The sequence below is a fragment of the Lytechinus pictus genome, chromosome 16 (assembly GCF_037042905.1).
Source record: "Lytechinus pictus isolate F3 Inbred chromosome 16, Lp3.0, whole genome shotgun sequence".
Taxonomy (NCBI): Eukaryota; Metazoa; Echinodermata; class Echinoidea; order Temnopleuroida; family Toxopneustidae; genus Lytechinus; species Lytechinus pictus.
Window position 1 is genome coordinate 28,736,858 of NC_087260.1, and position 25,115 is coordinate 28,761,972.

Consider the following 25,115-nt stretch of genomic DNA (forward strand, 5'->3'; position numbering starts at 1 on the left):
AGTAATTTTTTTTAGTTTGATCATGCTTTCTTCTGAAAAATAAACCTCTCCATCGGAATAACATCTTCATGAAATACCATTCCACAGTTAGTATCTTGACATTATTCTTAACTTGTTGGAGACCGAATTGCATATATGCAAGCTAGAGTCTATGGAAAACGTGCATTACACCGAAATCATCCAGTCTCCCACAGGTTAAGACCTGGTGAAAAGTAAATCAACCCCTATGGTCCCACACTGTAAGTATGAAAATAAAAATTCACTTTTGAATTGGTTGATTTTTTTTCTTCTTTATACGATGAGACATAATCATTACTGCCCACGATTGAATTATCATTGACAATCCTCACCAATTTAACGTCTCCTTAATTACTTACTGTTTAAGAATCACAGATGCTTTAAAAATTCAATGTAATGGCAATGATTATCATTTTATCTTCACATACTTGTATGAGACAATACAAATAGTCAAACTTAACCCCCAAAATGACAATCTCCAGTGCCCCCGGATATTTTCTACCCCACTGGGATGGTATAATCGACAGATTTGACTAACATACCCCCACGTTAATTACGAGTCGATGATCACTTACAAATTTATAAAAAGGCCCTGAATCATAAGACTCATGAAATTATTGGTCCGAATTCACAAAGGTGGTTTTTAAAACCATCGATTGAACCCATGGTTTATGCAGATTTCCTGTATAAATTATGCTTATTTACTGTGTATATTAAAAGAATATCCAATGCTGATGCGTACTTTTACCACAGCCCGCCAAATAGACACCTGTTGCCGTGGTTATCCATGCTATTTTATTCATGAGTCCACTGTATTGAATTAATGAGTCTACTCTTCAAACAGTGGACTCATTGATAGAATAGCGTGGATAACCACGGCAACAGGCGTCAATTTGGCGCACTGTGACAAAAACATGCATAAGAATTGGACATTTTTTAATCTACACAGTAAATAGGCGTAATTTATACAGAAAATCTGCACAAACCATGAGCTCAACCAATGGTTTGAAAATCCACCTTGGTGAATTCGGGCCAATAGATTTGACTGGCTGAGTGTAATACAGAGCTGTGATATTTGCAATTGATAAGATTTTCATCCAACAGATAACTGGTTTTGATCACAAAACTGGGCAAAGAATCATAAAAGATTGGACTGATAATACTCATGACGTAGCTAGTAAAACGTTCAACCAATCAAATGCTAACAATTCGGTTGCTTATATCAATTACTTCTGATATAACAATCTATTAAGATTTTCATGAAAAAGAGCCCAAGATGAGAGATGTTAAAAATCTAATCAAAATTACTGAAAGTTTTATAATGTTCGTCAGAACAGTACATTTTGCGGAGAGGATCATCTTTTTCAGAATTCAGTGAAATTCAATGTTCTGAAAAAACTATAGAACACATCACGTCTTTTTACACGTACATTGGTATAGTTTATAAAGACAACATAGAATTGGAATTTGCATCCAACGTTTTGAATACCAATGTTCTTTTGTCCTTTACTGTAATGTAGTACATAAGCTTGGTACGACGTAATCAGTAACTTTTAAAACTCGTAAATACCAGCGACAACAGCAAAAATACGTCAACAATGCATTTTTTCATCAATTTTCAAAAAATGTTCAAACTACCATATATAAGTCTGTTGTCCCACAACTTGCATACTTCCAAAGTTCAAAGAAAACATTCAATTTTGTTTTGTCTTCTTTTTCTTCTACGTTCTCTCTTCCTCGTCAGTTTTTTTTTCTCACACACCTGTGTTTTGAATATAATAAGTTACAAAACAGTTTGATAATGTATAGTGTATGAAAAAGGTCCTTGTTAATAGACAAGGAAATGATTCACAAAAAAGAATGTTTGAAGCAATCACCTGTGTCATTGTGTGTCTTGACTGCGGTTAAATGAAATGATAAAAGTTTACAAATTATTCACTCTATTCCACATAAAAAGTCTGTGAAAAGGAGTTGAACTGTCACTTTCCTCAATTCTTATTCATTCCCCTTCATAAAGAAGTATAAAATTGAATTGAATAAAGATGTGATATTTCTGAAAGATAATGCATTTTTCCATAAAGATATGTAATGGGTTTGAGTTTTTTTCTCTAAAATATAGGTTAGTGCTTAATAATCAGAATAAGACTTTGCACAATCAAGACACACAATGCTGCTTCTTCCATCAATGAGTTACAGATATCAATAAATATAAAAATAGAAATTATCACTGGTTGAGGCCATTTCTTAAATATAAATAATGCTATTTGCGACTGGCAGAGAAGTCTCAATGACAGACACTTCTCCCTTTAACACCTCCCCTTCAAAAAAAAAAAACCCACCCTATTTATAAAAAGTCAAAATGTTAAAAAGAGATATTGGATTAGAGCCTCAATGTCTTATGGAGAAATTCATCTGTTGGTATACAGCATGTGTAAAAGGCCCAGATGAAAAGACAAAATGAAGTGTTTCCTTTAGCCAGTGATGTAGATAAAATATAAATACTACATAGGTGTATTTCACACCAGTCCGATCATGAAAATACCCATGAATTACAAGAACTTGATCAGGCCTCTGATGCCTGATAACACATTCCATATATTCGCCTGATTGGATGCGAGTCGTTCTTATTATTCACAGTCACAATGCAAATATACTAATGACATTGAATTAATCCCTGCAAAAGTTTTTTTTTACTTTGCACAAGTATCTAGTAATTTGCAGGAATTTTCCTTCAGGGATATTACAAGTACTTTGCTTTCACATTGGTAAAAGAATCCTGTATTTTCTGATCAGGGAAGAGTTCCAGATCAGAGAATACCAGGGTATATTTCTGATTGGAGGGGTGCAAGAGCACCTCATGGTAGCTTTCTTTATTTCATGTGTTTAACAGTCATTTTGAATTTAACTCCCGAGTGCAAGGACATGGACAATTTTCTTTTTCAAAATAAATCCATTTCAGCTTGCTAATGGAAGATTGAATTTCCCCTCGGACTAAAATACTGTATACTTTAGCACTGGCAGACGAACATTTACAAAATAATAAGATATATTCATGACTATTGTTTTGAAGAAATAACAGGTACATCATAATGTAAGGCTGTGAAGTATATAAAACACATATCATTAAACACATGAAAAAATAAAAATTTGATCACAAAACAAGATTGTTTTATTCTTGGTAGAGAGTTTTCCCCTGCTGTTATGAAAATTGAAACGATTAATTCTTAAACATTCTTTACAGGATATAAACCTCAATACGACTTCTCCAAATTTACCGCAGGCCTCATGCGACAAGTCTCGGTCCGTTAAATATACCACTGCGCGCAACACGCTTCTGCCCCACACACGCCACTCACCGATAGATTCAAATAGACATGTATATTAACTCCAAAAAAAAAATTTTCTTGACAAATTTCCAAAACATTCAATGTATATTTACCCTGAACATGGATCCACCATGCCTTGAATGTGACTTGAAGACTAAGCCCATGTAAAAGGTCTACATTCTGGTTCCCCCCCCCCCTCACAAACAAAGACTCCCAACACTCCCGCTCTACAATATAAACTGCAATCTGATGTACCCAATTTAAAAAGAATGTGATCGAGTTTGATTTTGAGTGCTTGCACGAAAATAAATACTTCATGATGTTCGGCAGCAATGTTCCTTATATATACATGTACATATCTCGTAAGAGTAGTCTTAGCTTTTTACCTCTCTGTCTCAACAGAGTTAAAAGATTTTGGTATAAACCTGCACAAATTCAATGAGGTGGACAGGAATATAACTTCAAAACAATCTTACTTTCTTCAAAATGAAAAAGGCGTGTATAGATAGTACCATAGATTAAGCAATTAACAACATTTTCCCCCTTGAACACATATTGCTACCCTCAGCATCAAATTATAACTAACAAAGATTATATAGTTAGATAGAAAAATATAAACTGTGAGGAATACCTCTCACAGAAACATGATATGTTCAATTTAAATACGACATTTTCATCTATTCATTCGCCACTCATCTGCCCAACGTATATGTTCCATTGTCTTTCAAGTAAAAAACAAATGTTTAAAAAACAGTGTTCACTTATCAATTAAAGTCATAATGGTACAGAAAAACTAACAAAAAATAATATGGCATGATTATTGCTTAGTGCGCTCATGAAATATCCATTCCCTATACAGACATCACAGATAATTTGAAAACCTATAAAAAGAAAGTTTTCACTAGATTTGATTTTGGATGCTAAATTGTTAAGCAATTTCTTGTTATATGAACTATGAAGAACTTGTATGATGTAAGATAAAGTTTACATATTTTCTGCTTGCGAGGTTTTAGAAATTAATCAGCATGTATCAAAGTTTGGGCATTTCTATAGAAAACAGAATATTGCACTAGCTTAGGCCCGAATGAGACGGACTACTAAATGCTTTAAGAGAGATACATGAAGTAGAATCTTTCTTAATCCAGTGATCATAACATGAAACATTATAGAAAACTTGTTAAGCATTTTTGACAAACTTTCTATAAAAATGCTCAGCATCAGAAATAGTTCTGCATAGTAAAAAAAGAGGAAAATATTAAGTATCACCCCCTTTCAACATAGCTACTAAGCCCCCCCCCCCCCAGTTCATCTATGGCAAGTACGAATTAGCTAGACTTCCCGTAGAAAAGGCACCATTTTACATGCCTTGCAATATTGCAAGAGGCTTATCTGACTTTGCAAGCATAATTCAAAGATTTATGATATAAAAAAAGAAATCAAGTTCACATGAAACGGCAAAGAAATGTAACATGTAAACTTCTTCCAATCATACCTTTATCATAATTTGGAGCATGACCAGGACCCTCATTGCACATTTTGTATTAAAACAAGGTGTCCAATTTAAAAATAGGAACCTATATAGAATGGTATGATGTTACTGAATACCTGAAGTTCTATAACAAAATATATAAATACTTTTGAACTTATGAGTAAATACAGCCTTTATGGGTACATAATGCATTACCATGAGAGCAATACATGTATTCAATATGTGCGTGAATAGCAGCTTGCCTTTTGCAAATCATTATACGGATATGAAAGTGAACCACAACAAGGAAAATACTACTTTGATGCAATATACTACTTTTAGCTATTTATCTAAAACCCTGCATAACTGATCTTGAAATCTGTTCCTCTTAGAAGGGAACCAAAGAGGCCCTGTTATACAGTCCACAAAAGACAGCACAACAGGTGGTTATCAAATGGAAGTTACAAGTGATATATTCCTAGAAATTACAACCTAAATTAACCGACATTATTTTTACTATAGTTTTTTTTCGCAATATAAACAATCAGCATAGCTATTATAGAGTAAAAAAGGCATTTTCATAGAACACGGTTAATTTGTCCATTAAAGGACAATTTAAGCTTTGGTTTCAGGCTAAAGATCTGAAAATTTCCAGAAATAACTGATGTGATACATCAACATTTTCATACAAACAAGAAGAAACAATACAGTACAAACACACACACACACTCACTAAATGCAAAGGTTTGTTGAATTTAGTCTGCTTACAGCTAATAGTTAAGTCTAAATAAACAAAAAAGTAATAATGGTTTAGTTAAACTGCTGTATGTCAAAAAATCTCTTATCGCCATTTTTCTCACTACAAGAAAGAGGTCATATATAAAAATTATACGTTGTATGTAAAAAAAACCCCTTAAATAATGAATTTGTATCAAAGTTCAAATAAAGTGTTTATTAGAAAACTTGACAATTAACTGGCTAAAGAAAGGAAAGTCCCATGATTTAGGCGCATTGGCACTAAAAACTGTTGTTTGATTACAAAAAATTAAACTTGTAGAACTTAATAGGAATATTTAGTATATGCATTATCATTAAATCAAATTAACATACATGCACAAGACATCTGATAACCCTTTAAAAAATATAATACCGTCCTCAGATTGTTAACATGAATTGAGAAAAGCGACAATGAAGAAGTAGAACAGATACAGGAAGGAATGTTTTAACACAGAAAGGTAGTTGATATTTGGTTAACCATCAAAAACCTCCCAGCAGTACTATTTAACTCACTTCTGATCTACAGTGCCAAATAAAGTCCTTGTCATCACTTAATGGGCAGTCAATTGTAGTTTTTGTATTACAAGATAGGATTAAATGATAAAATGGCTTGCAATACAAATGTCAGGGTACACTGGCTACGATGTCCCTGATGAGACACAAACTTGATTGATGAACACAAGAGAAATGACCACAAAGGCTTTTCCACTGGTACTGCATAATCATGATATTATGAAAATGATATAATGTATTCACTTCGACCACACTCTCTCTCCTCAAAACTATTTACATAAGTGCATTTGATCTGAATAAAAAAAGTCCACCTCCTCTTTCCATCTAAGTACACCGAGTGGTATATTGGTATAAAAATATTCTTTGGGGAGGGAATTTACTTTTAAAGTTTCTAGCACTCTTAATGCTAGACACGTAGAAAGTACTTTAAATCGTGCCTATCGGATGAATGGCTATTCCTTATGAAAATTGACATAAATCACAATAAATTACGATGGTTCAGTAAGGTGATACAAATAAAAGTAATAAAAGGTAATATGTGTAAAAGATTAGTTTAATTGACATCGCAACAGTAGTAGTTTTTATCAGTGAGTGAGTGGCAAACGGACTAGAGCGTGCTTTCACCGTTGCATTTTCAGCGCATTATCTGGACCTTCCAGAAATGGACGTGGGCGGCCACGCGGCTAGGCCATGCTTCACGGGCAGATCGCGCAACGCTAACTGGTCCATGCCATGTTTACGGTAGGTAGAAACAAACTGATTCCTGAAATTTTGAGTTGATTCAGCACTTGAAGTGCTTAGCAAGATATGAAAGAACAAAAAATACATTAGGCAAATATTTATGTTACTCTCATTAAGTAACATGTTTTCAAAAAGAATGATGATTATACCATGAAAACACATTTAGGTATAAAGTTTTCATCTCCAAACACCCTACAAACAAAAACTCTTCATCAGCACCTTTCCCTGGCAAAACTTTGGACTAAATACACGTTTATATTCATAAGGATGGAATGTTTATGTTGTATTTTTTTCCTTTGATGTCTTATGACAAAGAAAAATCATCTATTTCCCAAAAAGGCACTAGTTTATTTTCAATTTTAACAAATAGAAACCTATCAATTGTATATTTTTTTTCAAATGAGGGTCTGAAGGTCCTTGTCTCATAATTTGCTCAACAAGGGATACCCAGGATTGAAAATTTAAAATCAGCATCCAAAGCACACATCCGTATTAATAACAAAAATCCATTATCAGATTATCTGAGAATAATATAAATGACAGACAATGATGATATACTCAAACGCGCTGCCACATACTAAAAGAAAGCGGGGTAAAAATATGTCCCCAAGAAACGTTTAATATTAAGAGACTTATCGCTGTTATGTTTCGTGACTGGGCATGAGGCCTGCTCAAAAAAAGGAGAAATTTCCAATCATTTCTTCCCATATTGTTCATGAAAACTGCATTAACTATTTCATGATGCATATAGGAACATAAAAATAAATAGTCAGTTTTGAAGATCAAAAACTGTTCTGCTAGCATGCTAAATGCATGCTGCTATTTAAACATGGTTGAGTTATGTTTAGGATAAATAATAATACATGTAAGTAGTTCTGAATGAACATAATAATACTTCATTTTCAACAAGTAAACGTTTGAATATGAAAGATACATATTCAAAACATCTTAATGTTTATATAACAATGGTTAAATTTGTGGTTACAAGAATATAAGTGACGAGCGGATCATCATAGATGTAAACGTGATGATGTGTACACACGTAAGTAATGACAACCCACTAATCAATCTATTCCTTGCGTACATAGCTGACATAACACTAGTTTGCAATGCAAAAAGTGAAATAGTACATTTTAAATAGAAAAAGGTGAATAATTTATACTTCAAAGAGAGTTATCTGCACTATCCTCTGACTAGACATTTTTTGTTGTATTCATACGTCACAAAAGTTTCGTCATAACTCAGAGTTACAAACGCAGCCAGAGCCATAAAACACAGAGAATTCACAAAAATGAAGAAACCAATAAAGGGCCGGTTTCACCAAGAATTACAACTATTGTAAATTTGTCATTGTATGAAGTTCCAAGGAAACCTTGATTGTAATTGGCAGTTGAGCCCTGTTACCATTGTTGTTGCTATAATGGCAAAGTTAGAATAGCCGGAACTCTATATGAAATGGGTCCCTCTTGGTCGGGACGGAGTTCAAAGCATAAATTTGAGATGCAGGGGGGGGGGGGGGGGTTAAAAAACAAAATACTGTTGTTGACAACCCTGTTATGGCTCTGGCATGCGAGATCCCGATTGCACAGTTAAAACCAATACATATCAGAATATGAGAAACAAACAATACAAAATGATCTGTTGCGCTTTCGTTAAGAAACACAACGGATCACCGGACAGAAAATACCATGGATTGTTAACACGTTTAATCACTGCATGATAAGAACAATGGTAAAATATTATGACTAGTCTGAAATCTGCTGAAATTTCTTTCTATTCAGCACAAATGGATCTTTGGTTCTTCAAATATCCCTAAAAATGTGAGAAAATAAAGACATTTTTCTCTTATTACTTCCATTTTCTGAAATGACAGATAAAACAATTCTTTATCCAGTACAGACACAGGTATGCTAATACATTCTTCAGATGTTCACACAGCAGGTTATCTCGAAGAAACAGTGAACTTAATGTTCTAATTAGCGTTTTTTTTTAAGTAGTAGGAACAGATACCCTCTCATGCATTTACAGTAATGATTCTCAGAATGATTAAAATAGAAAAGAACACAATGAATACCCTACAATGTTAGAACCAAATGCGAGTAAGATCAAGCAACATTCCATACAAAAGACCATTCTATTGCGCCATTCTTTGCAACAGAAGTACAGGAATTCACAAGACTTACACTTTATCCATTTATATTCGTGGCATGGCTGGCATCTGTTCCTACTGTTTATTCCAATGAAGGGGGAAAAGTTCACTATCTCTCCTTTGTTGGTTTAAAAATATAACCTGCTCATTCATATAAAAAAGAACTGACCGACAATATTTTTTTGAACAATTGTAAGTATGGAACAACAGAATTCACACGATTCTAAGCTTAAATACATACTTTAAAATGGAGAAGAGAGAAAAAAAAGATCAAGCATTCACAACAATTTTTCTTTTCCGAACAAGTTCTAGGCATCTACAATACACATCCATTCATAATGATTACATAAGACTGACTTTAGTCTATACAGTGATGCAGATACATGTTATCGAAGCATCAAGTTTACAATAGACAATCAAAATATAAGAAAAGTGAGAGAGAAAAAGGTGCTTTTTATAACAAGAGTCTTCAACCAAGTTTCTCTCATGAATAGAAATGGACTACACATGCAATCTATAATCATACTCGCAATATGCATGGATACTTTGAGCGGTAGGATGCTATAAATTAAAGTTATTTCCAATATCTCATCAGAAAGAGTTATCAACTGCTGCCAATTTTAACATGAATGACAGCATTGATTTTTTTTTTCTCATACTCTACGAAGTATGGATGCAAGGTATAAGAACTAATCAAGTTCAAAGTGAATGAAATATCCGCATTCAGGTTTTTGCAGTATATCAACAGTATGCATCACCATTGTCTTGTGTATCATAATTTTGTAATCACATGTTTACCTTAAATTTCTAAAAAGTGAAAAAATGAAAATTTTACTTTATGTAACATAATTTCTTACAGCATCCTACCATAGTTAAAAGAAACAACAAAAACACAACCATACTTATCTTAGATATGATGAGAATAGGACAATACACTTAATCCCATCTTAAAATATAGCCTCTAAGGATGAGATATTCACCCCATCTTACTGTTTCATAGTGCACTCTGGTTAATCGCCTCGTTACCCCGAGAAATGATTGCTCACCAGTCTCACACAGAGTGCAATATGAACTAGATTATTGTTTTGAGCAGTTTCCACATTTATCCACTTTATTTGCCTTTTTTTTTTTGATGTCCTCTGCCTCCAAAATGGGTCTGTTCATAACCTACCCTGGACCGACAGCAAAGGGAGAAATAAAGCCTCATGCACATCAGTATTCCGTTTCTAATTTTTGTTTCATTTGTACAAATAATACGCTGCATCTTAAAAACAATTGGCAGCTGGTGATTTTTCTTTTCGCTATCTCTAAGAATTAAACAAACACCAAGGAGATAAGACAATAAATTGTGCATATAAATTCACAAGAATCTATATTTCCAAAGATAGATATAATACGTCTAACCTAGAGGAATCTAACGCTGCAACGTAAGCACGGTAAGATGAAAATATATATATAACAATAGAAACATAAGGCAGGCTAAGGAATGAATACCTTAGCTAGCCTCTGAGTAAAGAGCCATCTCCTGTATAACAATATCACAAGGATACATGCTGCACAGTATCAAGCTCCACGATCCTTTCTGGTGTCTGAATACGGTCTAGTTGCCCCACCAGTCCTGACCGCCACTGGACTGGTTGTAGCTACCTCCGTAGTTACCGCCGTAATGAGGCTGGTAGACGGGGAAGCTGTTGCCCCCGCCATGTCCGCCGGTCTGGTGACCTCCATAGCCGCTGGAGACTCCGCCCCCACGTCCACCGCGGTTATTGGCCTGACGGTAGTCACGGGAACCAAACCCTCCAGCGTACCTGTTCCATCGAGTATAAAAGGATTAACAAAGTGAAATATTCAGTTCTAATATAAGGTTTAAATTGACTTTCTTAAAAATACCATGAAAAATGAAGAATATCATGGGAACTCATCAGGTATATGTATTTGAAGCATATTGAAATATTAATAAAAGGCGCAATACAAATGTAACTTGTATTGACTATTGTGTTTGCATATTTTTCTATTTAAATTCATCTATGATATACTTTGTTTACATGCATGCGTATATTTGAATATGTTTGTAATAATAGGTTATTTTCCCCTATTATTAATAATCATTGCTTGAAAAGTAATATTTTACAACTTGCTGCAAAGAAAGTATTTCAATTAACGATTTTGAATTGAATTGAACAACAATAACACTATATATCCACAGTCTTTTCCCCTCTTTGATATTTTGTCAAAGATATAATAGTTTCATCCCATAATCCATATTGTCATTCTAGAATGTAAGCGTTGACAATTACAAGGAAGTATCTTACTTTAATAGGCTTTCATCGCTGCCTGTACATGAAAAGCGGGCATTTGGGTACGAGCTTACAAAGTTCTGAGTTGGTTTAAAGCAATATAGGGCAATATTTTTGGTCAATAAATGGTGATTAACTTTTCATAACCAACAATATTTTTGTTCATATCGTGTTACCGTGATATATCAACATTTTCCTAAAACCATTATCGAATATTCAACTCTTTTTCAATACTGCATAATTTTGATATTGAAATATCGCCCAACAATAATTAGTAAGTAGAAGTAAGAAATATTAAGAACTGAGTGGTGTACCTGTTACGTCCACGTCGTGATGAGCCTCCACTGTTTTTGGCCTCGCTAGCGAGAGCATCAAGCCAGTTGGGTACTTCCTGCTTGGCTTCAATCATCAGATCAGCCAAGTCACGGGAGATGTTACGGTTCTTCTCATTGAAGAAAGACGTTGCAAGACCTGCAATTCAGATACGAGTAGCAAATGGTGCAGTGAATAAAACAGAGAAGTTGTATTGCCATCTATCCAATACCACTTGAGCAATGCCAGGGTTCCCAGCTTTTCATGATAACAAAATTCCCTGATTTTTCCCTGATGAAGTTTAAAAATTCCCTGATAACTATTCAAACCCATTCCCAGTTTTGCATGTTTTCTAAATTCTTGCAGTGAATTACATGTATTTTCAGTATAAAAACAACGATGTTAAACTAATTAGTAAACACTGAAAAAAAGCCACCATTTATCCAGTCATTCAATGAATGTTGTTTTGATATGCAACAAAATATAAGAGTCTGACTACCGTGCTGTCAACTTTTGGGCCAAACCAAATTACCTGATTTTTCCCTTTTCCCTTGATTTGAGGTAATTTTTTATCAAATTCCCTGATTTTTCCCTGACTGGAAAAAAGTAAAATAATTTTCCCTGATGGGTTGGGAACCCTGAATACTTGAGCAATCCCCCCCACCTCCATCACCAACACCACCTCCATCACCAACACCACCTCCATCACCAACACCACCTCCATCACCAACACCACCTCCATCATCATCACCACCTCCATCACCAACACCACCTCCATCACCAACACCACCACCATCAACACCACCTCCATCACCAACACCACCTCCATCACCAACACCACCTCCATCACCAACACCACCTCCATCATCATCACCACCTCCATCACCAACACCACCTCCATCACCAACACCACCACCATCACCAACACCACCTCCATCACCAACACCACCTCCATCACCAACACCACCTCCATCACCAACACCACCTCCATCACCAACACCACCACCATCACCAACACCACCTCCATCACCAACACCACCTCCATCACCAACACCACCTCCATCACCAACACCACCTCCATCACCAACACCACCTCCATCACCAACACCACCTCCATCACCAACACCACCTCCATCACCAACACCACCACCATCATCATCACATATGTGAGTTTGGCGTCACATATGTGGGACCTTCCCGAAATTATTTGTCTTGTGTTTTCAAGTTCTTATGATGAAAACTGGTAATGCTCTCAAATGATCAAGACGTAAGAAGTTCATAATTTGAACCACTTTTTGCTCATCATTCAGCATTGTTTCCCTTCTAATCCTTGCTTTTCCCAATTCACACAACGGGGGCAAGCTGTTGTGAATCCTGCTTTGTAGTGAAGCAGCTAAAACACAATGGACACGGCTTTTGTTATACTACCCGATAGCTCAATGCACTGCCTTTCCTACCTGTGTTGCCGACACGTCCAGTACGACCAATACGGTGAACATACTCCTCAATGTCTGTTGGCAGATCAAAGTTGATGACGTGCTTCACGTTGCAGATATCAAGACCACGGGCGGCCACCTACAACACAACGGAAAAATGCATTTCATGTTAACCCAATGGCTACTGGCTTCTGTGATTCCTATAGACTTTGTATAGGGATCATCCCATTGCATGAGGCCAGGGTCCCATCTAACAAAGAATTGTGATTGATCCGATCAACCACAACTATGGACAGCCAGCAACGTCAAGATCTAAACTGCATGTTTATTCAGATTACTTTCTAGATATGATGTATATTCATTGTTTTCTTGACAATTCAGTGTGCTTCTTTTTGTTCACAAAGGACATTGTGCAAATATTCTGAAGGAAAAATTATGACATTGATGGATTTCCATTTAGTTGACGCTGATTGGATCAATCATAACTCTTTGTAAGATGGGGTCAAGAGATATTTCAAGATTTCCAGTAAACACAACAAAGGCAATGTACATACAAGCAATTCTAAATCTAAGTGGTAGAGGTTTGGCAACAGTTGACATGATGCACTTGCCTCTGAATATTCTTTCTGCAGTGACTAATGTGAACACTGAAATAAAGGCTTGCATATTTATATACTAATGCAGTAACATGTGTACACCTATAAAATAATGCCCATTTTAAGGTATTCACACACAAAAATTTATCTTTTTTCCATCTCAATCTTGAAAAATAGCATTCCTCTTCCAACTTAAGATATTCAAATTTGTTTAACCATTAGCAGCTCTCTACAAAAATTATAAGATTTGCATAGGGTTTCTGGATAGGTAAATGGATTACTGCATCAAATAAGATTAACAATGGAAATTACCAGAGCAAACAATCATCAAAATAAAGTTTTCAAATGGAAGAGAACTTACAGCGGTAGCGACCAGAATTGGAGTGCGGCCACTACGGAAGGTCTTCAGGGCTTCTTCACGTTCCTTCTGGGAGCGATCACCATGGATACTGGTGGCTTGGAACTTCTCCCGGAGGAGGAAATCCTCTAGAGCATCAGCTCCCTTCTTGGTCTCAACAAACACCAGGGTTAGAGATCCAGCACCTGTCATAATCAGTTTTGGTTTATGAACAAAAAAATAATCATAAAAGGTGCTTAAAGAAAAAAAAAAAAGAGAAGCCAGTTGTAACGATCTAAAAGTGCGTTCAAACAGAGACAAATAACTTGACCACAACAAATTGTTAGTATATAAACCTATATATATATATATATATATAAATGTGCCAAATAATTATGAAAGAGATTGTGTAATAGCTGAGAAATGGCAACGTGTCAGGTCTTCTTCCAAGCAATGATACACTGTCCCACATGTGCTATCTGTTTTGCCAATCTTCAGAGTGATCATTTTTCCCAGTAAAAATTTTAAAATAATAATTGCACAAAGTAATGAAAGTTGGTATGTAAATGTTTGGGAGTGTTTCACAAAACATCTTTTCAGTGCTTTTCAAAATTTGCTCTCAGCTGATCATATACAAGTATTTTGGTAGCTCATAACACGCTCCCTTGGACTAATGCTATTTTAATGAACTGACCTGAGGCCGAGATCAAATCCAAAAGGAAGGATCTCTTGTCTCCTTCCTCCACCCAGACAATCTTCTGGGTGATGTTGCTGCTAGTACTACCAACGCGACCAACAGCCAAGAAGATGTAGTCTTTCAAGAAGTCACGGGCCAGAACCTGCAATTTAACATCAGTTTAATGAGATGCCTTTTCCAAAATCTACCAAAATCAATAGAGCTGATATGGAGATTTATAAGTTATCAGGATCATTATCATTGATGGGACAATTTGAATGGAGATATATTTCCAGGAGTACTAACAGGACGATAATATGTGCTGGCCGCACAGAAATGTTGTTGACCCAACAGAGTTCTAACAGTAAGCCCAGTCACATCTTTCGGATTGTGAAGTCAAAACATTTATTACAATGTGTCAGTAATGCATTGTTGTAACATCAGGCATTGCTGCCACATTACTGGTTGTAACAGAGTCTCTGTTAGCCCATTGTTAGCGCTAACAATGTTTCTGTGCACTCAGTACTGGTAGACGAAAGAGACAATTTCAATTTCGAAAGAGACAAAATCAATGACATATTAAACCAGATTACACACATGTTTTCTTTGAATTTCACAAATATCATCCCCAAATCAATGATTTTGGGGGATCATTTTCATGTTCATCTTCCTAAGATCGGCCACAAACAATATTCTTTGATGTTTAATTTTTAAATCCATATTTCCCGCTTTCCTCACGCATAGAAACCTGTAGTGGTTATGTGTTTATGAAGAACTATACAATTATTGTTGTTTATTCAAGGATATTTAGAAAATCAATATTCTACATACACTAAAATAATGGTATTGGATTAAATGTATAGTCTCTCATGATGCAAAAAAGTAGCCCTTGAAATGATATACATGACCCAAAATATTCAGTGATCATCACAATGTAAAAGAACAAAGACTAGAATAAATTGCCCCTAAAAATAACAATTATTTCCTACCCTTGACACTTACCTGAATTTCCTTGGGGAAGGTGGCACTGAACATAAGCATTTGTCTCTCTCCTACTTTGGGCATTTCATCTTCCTCTACGATGCGGCGAATCTGGGGTTCAAAACCCATATCAAGCATACGATCAGCCTCATCAAGGACCACCCATCTACAATGATCAAGAAAACAGAAGTATTTTTATTAAGAACAATATGTCATAAAATTTAAGAAAGAAAATTTTGTTCTTTTTAATATTTCCAAAAAGCGATTTGACCATTCTTCAAAATAGTTTTGATAATCAGAGTAAAGACGACGATGATAATACTAAAACAAATATTAATTCCAATAGCAATACTACTAAAAATAATAACACTACTAATATAAAAACGAGTGATAACAATATCAATAACAAATACCCTATCACATCACTTTCAAACACACATGTTCAGTAATCAATGAAAACCATCATCAAAAAGGTGTTCATACCTGATTTTCTCAAGACCGATCTTGCCCCTCTCCAACATGTCAACCAGACGTCCTGGCGTAGCAACAAGGAGATGGCAACCCCTCTCCAAATCAGCGATCTGACCTTTGACATCCGCTCCTCCATATACCACACAGGGACGAACGTGAGAACGGTAGGAAAACTAGACAACAGGTGAAAAGAAAAACTCAAACCTATTAACTGCTATACATCTCATGTTTGCCACTTTTTCCCTTCATTTCACATGGAGGTACCCACATCACCAACATCTGTTAACATGGCTTTCTCCTTGTATGATAAATCACCGAATTCGATCACAAAACAATACTGAAATTCTTTTTTTTTTTTGGGGGGGGGGGGGGGGCTGAAGAAAAAGAAAAAAAATATTTCCTCCTCGCACTTCCTGACATAAAACATAAGAATGATTTTTGAAATAATACTGTATACAACATGTGCTACAATAAATGAAAAGTTAAATTTAAAAAACGATGCAAAAGAAGATTTGTTTAAATAAAACTTGTTTCTTTTACCTTCCTGGCTTCATCGTAGATCTGAGATGTCAGCTCACGAGTTGGGGATAGAATCAAAGCAAGAGGGAACTGCTTCTTACGGTAGCAACCCTGTAAAGATAGAAGGAATAAGATCGTAAAACAACTGGTAAAAAAGAATTGCTTAGAATTTCACGATAAGTGCACTTAGTTGCACAGACAATATCAAGAATGTTTCATTATGATGTCACTTGCCATTTATATAGTGTCATAATATGTTAATAATGGTGAAATAATTCTGTATGGGTATACATCGCAGTGTTTGACAAAGTTTACTTCGGTTAACTTCTTTGAAGAATATGATGGGACAAGAACCCTTTTTCCCCTTCCTCATATCACATAGACTTTGTACATAGAACGTTGCTGAGTTTTGTTGGTTAGCCGTGCCATATCTCTGAACAAGTTTGAACTTACCACAGAATGTTTGTGAGGTCCACTCTCAAAGATTTGGGAGAGAATAGGAAGCAAGAAAGCAGCAGTCTTTCCAGAACCTGGAGACATGATAGAAAACACACCAGATTACATTCTAGCTTGGTCTGTAAATGCCTGGTCACAAAGCATGGATTCAAATTACCACCAACAGGGTAATAGAGTTTTGTTTGTCTTTGATCCACCATTATAGTGGATCAAAAACAAACAAAACAACAGATGCCAAACTCTCACAACTAACTTACTCACAACCCTAGATAACAACAAAGATGCCAACTTTCTATTTTGGGGGAAAAGAAAAATCCTTTTTCTCAAGCCTAAAATCCTACTTTTTTTTTTTTTTTGGAAAAACATACCAGAAATCATCATTCTTACAAATTTTGAAAATCCTATTCCTTGGATAAAAAATCTATCTTAGTGTCACTTTCCCCTTAAAAATCAAACTAAATAGGATAAAGTCCTACTAATTGGCAGCTCTATAATAATAACAATGTGTGCTGTCTCACCAGTCTGAGCACAGGCCATGAGATCTCTCTTTCCCTTGATGATAGGAATAGCATACTGCTGAACAGGGGTTGGGGTGTTGTAGTTACACAGTTCTGTGTTGTTACGGATGATGTCACCCAAGTCAATGTCACTGAACTGATAAAAGAGAGATGGAAAGAATGGAATGACACAAATATAAAGCATAAGATCACCATCTCCTTGGAATAACAAGTGGAGCGCCTCTGGCAGTCTCACCTGCATTACGCAATTCAATACAGCAGCAGTGCTGACTTTGAAAACGACTATGAAATAATCATTTACAACAAGTGGAATGCCTCTGGCGGTCTCACCTGCATCACGCGATTCAATACAGCCGCTGTGCTGACTTTGAAAACTACTATAAAATAATTATTCACAAAAACGCCATTCATATGATACAATACTACGTTCATTGACATTTGACCTTGATCATGTGACCTAAAACTTGTCAGTGATACTTGATTACCCCTATATCCACATTTTATACACTATATCTATAAACTTTGAAAGTTATGACAGCAATCTTTTAATTACCTCTAAAATGACCAAAGTTCAATGACCTTTGGTCATGTGACCTGAAACTCGCATGAGATGTTCAGTGGGATACTTGACGACTCTTATATCCAAGTTTTATGAACTAGACCAATATACTTACAGAGTTATGATGGTAATTCAACAAATACCCCTAACATGGCCAAAGTCCACTGACCTTTGACCTTGGTCATGTGACCTGAAACTTGCACAAGATGTTCAGTGATACTTGGTTACTCTAATGTCCACGTTTTATGAACTAGACCAATACACTTACAGAGATATGATGGTAATTCAACAAATACCCCAACATGGCCAAAGTTCATTGACCTTAAAATGACCTTTGACCTTGGTCATGTGACCTGAAACTCGGACGGGATGTTCAAAGATACTTGATTACTCTTATGTCCAAGTTTCTTGAATCAGATCCATAAACGATGGTAATTCAACAAATACCCCCCACATGGCCAAAGTTCATCGACCTTTTACGTTGGTCATGTGACTTGAAATTTGCACAGGATATTCAGTGATACTTGATTAGTCCTGTGTCCAAGTTTTATGAACTAGACCAATAAACTTTCAAAGTTATGATGGTGATTCAACAAATACCCCCAATTTGGCCGAAGTTTATTGACCCTAAGCGACCTTTGACCTTAATCATGTGACCTGAAACTTGCATAGGATGTTCAGTGATACTTGTTTACTATTATGTCCAAGTTTCATGAATCAGATCCATAAACTTTCACAAGTTATGATGGTAATTCAACAGATACCCCCAATTTGGCCAAAGTTCATTGACCCTAAATGACCTTTGACCTTGGTCATGTGATTTGAAACTCATGCAGGATGTTCAGTAATACTTGATTAACCTTATGTCCAAGTTTCATGAACTAGGTCCGTATATTCTCTAAGTTATGATGACATTTCAAAAACTTAACCTTAGGTTAAGATTTTGATGTTGAATCCCCCAACATGGTCTAAATTCATTGACCCTAAATGACCTTTGACCTCGGTCATGTGACCTGAAACTCAGGCAGGATGTTCAGTAATACTTGATTAACCTTAAGTGTAAGTTTCATGAACTAGGTCCATATACTTTCTAAGTTATACGGTCATTTAAGATTAGATGTTGACGCAGCCGCCGTTGGAAAAGCGGCGCCTATAGTCTCCTCTGCTATGCAGGGGATGCAGTTGAGATAATAAAATCAGAGGAAAAATATGAAAGTTAGATAACATTTTGAAGTTTTACATACATGCAAAATACAGGTGATTTTCAAATAAGGAAGCTGATAAAAAGCCACACTCACTATTAACTATTTTGCATTTTATTATATGAATGGCAGATTTTTTTTCTTCAATTTGTGCAGAGTGGACAATATGGGGGCAATTCTACATTTTCAGGGAGAAATCTTTTTTTTTTTTTTGGGGGGGGGGGGGTTACCAAAAACAAGGTTAATGAGCCCCAACTGATCTTTTTTTTGTTTCTGATGAAAAACAAAGGAATCTTGACTGAATATAACACTGACCTGTTCAATGGGAGCTGGTGAATTGGTTCCTGTAGCCTCTACAGGGATGTCAGCATATTTGTCAAAGTTGATTCCAGTGTTGGAACTTCCAAACAATTCACTGAAAACAAGAACGTAAAAAATGTAAATGATTGCACAATCAGAACATCACATTTGCAGACATGACATTGTACGACCTGGGGGATCTAAAAACCACATTTTCTGCCATCTAAATAATGATCTCGGTTCTGTAACACAAAAGCTAGTGATTAATCGATTGATTTTCATGAATAATTGTACATTGTAGGCAATGAACTCAATCATAAATGTTTTACAATGATTGTTAGCTTTGTGTTACAGGCTCCTGATGTCGCAGGGAATAAAAATGGAAACTGTCAATGTAGAGACCACAGTTTCTCCTTTTCTAAAATGTCACTAAGTGTTGTTTGGTGTTCTACATGTACAATTTATGCTAGAACAATGGCAAAATTGATATTCTTTGAATGGTTTAACCCTAACTAGGCCAGATTTTGTGGCAGGGGGAGGAAGGGGATCAAATCGCCCCACCCCTTGAGATCTGTGCTGTCGATATGTGTCATTCAGTGTTCTAAACATACAATGTATGCTAGAACAGCTGAAAAGTGATAATTTTAGAAAGGAGTACGTCTCCATGCTTGAAAAACACATGCAAAACACTGGGAAGTTTGATGGTTGGATTTACACTTCTCCATCATGATTTTCTCTGTATTTATCATAATTCCAATCTTTAGGCCTAAAAAATGTTTTCTGATACATTCTGTGAATTTTGTACTTGTGAAACTCAATCAGATGTATGTAAAAGTGTCACAGATTTTACGAGATATTTGAAAGAATTATCAAATGGTGACTGAACGCAATGTTCACAATGCTACGCAATGAAGAGTTTCATCTAGGCCTGGGACTTTCGGGTTTTTTTTTTTTCGGGTACCCGTGGTAATTTTCGGGCGGGTACCCGAAAATCATGTCGCTTGAAATATGACTGGTGGAAAAACCCCATAGGTGACGTCATCAAGCCATTGTCATGCGAGCCAATTTATGAATGAAAATATAGTAAGCATGCGCATTGCAAACCTCCCGTGCCCCACGCAGTATTCCATCGAAACAAGTCTGCAATACTCTGTCACCTCGTACCAAAATCGACCTAGAATTCCACTTTCCTATATTTAATATGAATTATCAAAGGTATTCTCAGAGGATCTGTTTTCTCACCGATACCACACAGGTAAGCAAATTTTTATTACTTCTTGCTTTTCCGTCAAAATCTTACGAAGTAGCGTCGATATTACAACGTGTTCGTGAGTTTGTTGAATCTATCGCTACGTGAACAAAGTCAATTGATTTCCTGGTTTCGGAGCATACGAAGCACCAGCCAATCACGTTCTTGTTACCATTTTCAGTTCAACATAAACCGAAAATGGTAACACGATCGTGATTGGCTGGCGCTTCGTATGCTCCGAAACCCGGAAATCAATTGACTTTGTTCACATAGCCATAGATTCTACAAACTCACGAACACGATGTAATATTGACGCTACTTCGTAAGATTTTGACGGAAAAGCAAGAAGTAATAAAATTTTGCTTACTTTGCTTGGTATCGGTGAGAAAACAGATCCTCTGAGAATACCTTTCATAATTCATATTAAATATAGAAAAGTGGAATTCTAGGTCGATTTTGGTACGAGAGTATTGCAGACTTGTTTCAATGGAATACTGCGTGGGCACGGGAGGCTTGCAATGCGCATGCTTACTATATTTTCATTCATAAATTGGCTTGCATCGCAGTGGCTAGATGACGTCACTGCGCTGCAAAAGAAACATGGCGACGATTAAACGATCTCAGTCGCATCATCATCACTTGAAAAACTTGTATATTTATGGATATTTCGAGGGTAATTGGTGAGATTCAAAATGAGAATTGTGTATTTTTGTGATGAGTTACAATCATGTCTTACACTACGCAATAAAAATAAAATACATGTACGTTACTGGTGAGCAATTTTCGGGTATCGGGTATTGATTTTTCTACCCGGGTACCCGAGGCTTCCGGGCGGGACCCGGGTACCCGGGTTTTAGTCCCAGCCCTAGTTTTATCGAACACCCCCTCATATGTAGCCTAGTAAAAGTCTTCAGTGATTAAATGATAAGACTTACTTTTCTACACGGGTGTTTCTTGGGAGAGGCTTAGTCCAATCCTCGTCTTGCTCTACACGTGGCACATCACGCCCTCGGTAGTCCTCGGCCCTACCCCAGCCATCCTGGTTCTGTTGGCCTCGGACACCCCAGAAGGTATCACCGCCACCCTGCTGTGGGGCTCCCCCACCACGAGGTCCCCAGTCCAGACGGCTGTTGTAATTACCACCACCACGAGGTTGGTATCCTCCTGGTCCTCCCTGTCCTTGTGGACTCTGGAATCCACCCCGTCCACCACCTGAATCAGTTGTTTTTAATACAAAAAAAAAACATATAGTTTTTCTGATTGCACAATCATCTTAAAGGTCATTGCAAGAAACTTATTTGCCACTGACTGCAAAATAAATTGCAAATCATACTAAGTCAATTAATTATTTGCATGAAGCAGATCAAAACACAATTTTCAATTAATTGTTCTGATTGATTGCTTTTGAATCTACAATTGCTTTACGATTGCCAAAAAAAAAAATCAAGTCCTTTTCATAGATTTCAGCTTCAAAAAGAGGGGGGGGGGGGGACCTCAAATGAGGTGCATTAATTCCCAATTGAAGTCCAAAATGCAATGTTTAATAAAAAAAAAAGTAGGGTAAAGTAAAGTTTGAAAATTCAATGTCAAAACAAAGTTGCACACAAAAAGGGGTTGAGATTTGTTAAGGAAACTACAACAAAGGACGACTGATCATTAGCATATCTTTTGTAATATAGTAAAGTACACTTATCTCTAAATGAGAGTGGATTCAGATTCATATATCTATAAATGTAAGTTTATGTCACTTAGTATTTGGTCTCAAATCAAAGAATATATTTTACTCTTACTATTAATGTAAGATTTATGATCAAAACATATTCAATGATTGTTATATCTAGCTCGAGGTACATGTTTCCTTTTTGTGGGGCACACTGCATATCTATTTCTTTACGATTTCTTTACTTGGAGGGCTGGATTAATAAAGAGAAAAAGGTCGATGAAAATTCATAAAAATAGAAAATTCCACACATGCTGCCAGGCAATAGGTTAGCTGAAAACTTATCAAAATGAATTTCCTTTGGAATGTTTGAACAGAACACACAGAGCCAACCATTCTACTGTTACTCGGCCACATTAATCAATACATTTAAGTGATATGTACAGGTATTTAGAGAATAAATCACCAAGAAGGACCAGCTCCAAATGAACATGGCTCCAAGCAAATCAACTTGAAATAAAATCTTGATTATTACCTTGGTAACTATTCCTGTTCTGATATGATCCCGATTGCTGATCATTGTAACGTCCACCACCACCACCACCTCCTCGTCCATTGTAGCTGCTGCCTTGGTCACGGTTGTATCCACCACGGCCGCCTTCTCTGTTGTAGCCACCTCGGCTGTTGTAACCGCCTCCTCTTCCTTGGTTGTTGTATCCGCCGCGGCCGTAGTTGCCACCGGAACCACCATCATATCCACCGCTGTAGCCCTGGGCTTGTGGTGGGGGTGCAGTGAATGGAGGAGGAGGTTGAGCTGGATAGCCCATGGCTGCCAAAGAGAAAAGAAACAGATGCAATCAACTTTCAAACTTGAAAGGAAGCCTTGCTTAAAAACATTAGTATATACATTTATTTTTAATCCACCATCAATGATATACAAGTATAATCTAAAATGCCAAATTAATAATGACTGTAATGGTGACTATAATAATTTGCACCCAATAAAGCAGCTCAATGAAACTGAAAAAAAACAAGGCAAAAGCGATTTTGTGTCTCGCCCACTTATGAATATAACCAGAAATATCATGATTTGCAAGGGCACGCAACAGAAGAATTGCATCAAAACTTCATTGTGAAATGACTGGGATGGAATAACACTTGTCATAAGAGTCTTGCATGTAAACTTTAATGTTGACCTCAAAATGAACTTTGACCATACCATGTGACCTCCCAACACAATACCATGCAGGTCCCCTAAGTACATCTACCATCCAAGTTTGGTTGAAAAGTGATTTACAGTTGCCGAGTTATGTGTCATAAGAGTCTTGCACGGAAATTTTCACGTTGACCTGAAAATGACCTTTGACCTTATTATGAGACCTCCGACTGCAGCATGACATGCAGGTCTCATAACTACATCGACAATCCAAGTTTTGGTGAAAAGTGACTTGCGGTTGCAGAGTTAGGTGTCATAAGAGTCTTGCATGTAAACTTTAACGTTGACCTGAAAATGACCTTTGACCTTACCATGTGACCTCCGACTGCAGCATAACATGCAGGTCCCCCAAGTCCACCTACCATCCAAGTTTGGTTGAAAAGTGACTTTCGGTTTTGGAATAATGTGTCATAAGGTTTGTGACGGACGGACAACATTTGGATCCCTGAGTCTTGCCTTCACCTCTGGTGGGCGAGACAAAAATGAAATGATGCAACTCTTTCTCTTTGTTTGTTTGTTTTTTTTACTCATTTAAGGCTAGGGCATGCAACAAATGAGAAACATATTTTGTGTAAAGAAACAAGAAAAAGGCAAATAGATTTTATTCGAAAAAAGGAATGACAATCATTTTGAAAAATTATAAAGAAATGTTTATTCTAAAAAAAGGGGGAATACCAACATCTGAGGGCTTACAATAGAAGCTGCTCAACAAAATTTACTTGAATGAAATCATACATGAACATGACCATTAAAAAATAATAATTTGCAATTTATTACATTATTCAAAAGATTGACATAACACACGATTTGATGTCATGAAAGTGCATGCATATTTGTTTAAATATGCAACAAAATATCACATGCATAGAAACACTTATTAAAGGTCAAGTCCACCCCAGGAAAATGTTGACTTGAATAAAAGGAGAAAAATCAAACAAGCATAGTGCTGAAAATTTCATCAAAATCGGATGTAAACTAAGAAAGTTATGACATTTTAAATTTTCGCTTATTTTTCACAAAACAGTGATATGCACAACTTGGTGAGTCAGTCGATGATGTCCATCACTCCCTATTTCTTTTGTTTTTTATTGTTTGAATTAAACAATATTTCATTTGTCATAGATTTGACAATAAGAACCAACTTGACTGAACGATATAGTATTAAACAATGCTAATTCCACATTTTCAGGGAGGAATTAAATCATTGTATCACTTGACAATGAGAAAATCAGAATATTTCATGTAATAAAATACAAAAGAAATAGTGAGTGGATGACATCATAATCTCCTCATTTGCATACCAGCCAGGATGTGCATATAACTGTTTTGTGAAATTAA

The 25,115-nt window shown here is 36.2% G+C and overlaps 1 protein-coding gene across 2 annotated transcripts in view; it reads right to left on the reverse strand.

Annotated features, from left to right (window-relative positions):
- Positions 1 to 6,637: 6,637 nt before the first annotated feature.
- Positions 6,638 to 25,115, reverse strand: part of LOC129279379 (ATP-dependent RNA helicase DDX3Y-like) — a 31,616-nt gene continuing 13,138 nt past the window's right edge. For both annotated transcript variants that reach the window (XM_064110873.1, XM_064110872.1), the window contains 13 exons: positions 23,097 to 23,390; positions 21,837 to 22,113; positions 19,668 to 19,767; positions 17,592 to 17,727; positions 17,071 to 17,147; positions 16,639 to 16,728; positions 16,111 to 16,271; positions 15,649 to 15,793; positions 14,665 to 14,809; positions 13,995 to 14,176; positions 13,059 to 13,176; positions 11,604 to 11,760; positions 6,638 to 10,800 (listed from right to left, as the gene is read on the reverse strand). In XM_064110873.1, the coding sequence (XP_063966943.1) occupies positions 10,593 to 10,800; positions 11,604 to 11,760; positions 13,059 to 13,176; positions 13,995 to 14,176; positions 14,665 to 14,809; positions 15,649 to 15,793; positions 16,111 to 16,271; positions 16,639 to 16,728; positions 17,071 to 17,147; positions 17,592 to 17,727; positions 19,668 to 19,767; positions 21,837 to 22,113; positions 23,097 to 23,390 (2,090 nt within the window). In that variant the 3' untranslated portion in view covers positions 6,638 to 10,592. The remainder of the gene's footprint in view (positions 10,801 to 11,603; positions 11,761 to 13,058; positions 13,177 to 13,994; positions 14,177 to 14,664; positions 14,810 to 15,648; positions 15,794 to 16,110; positions 16,272 to 16,638; positions 16,729 to 17,070; positions 17,148 to 17,591; positions 17,728 to 19,667; positions 19,768 to 21,836; positions 22,114 to 23,096; positions 23,391 to 25,115) is intronic.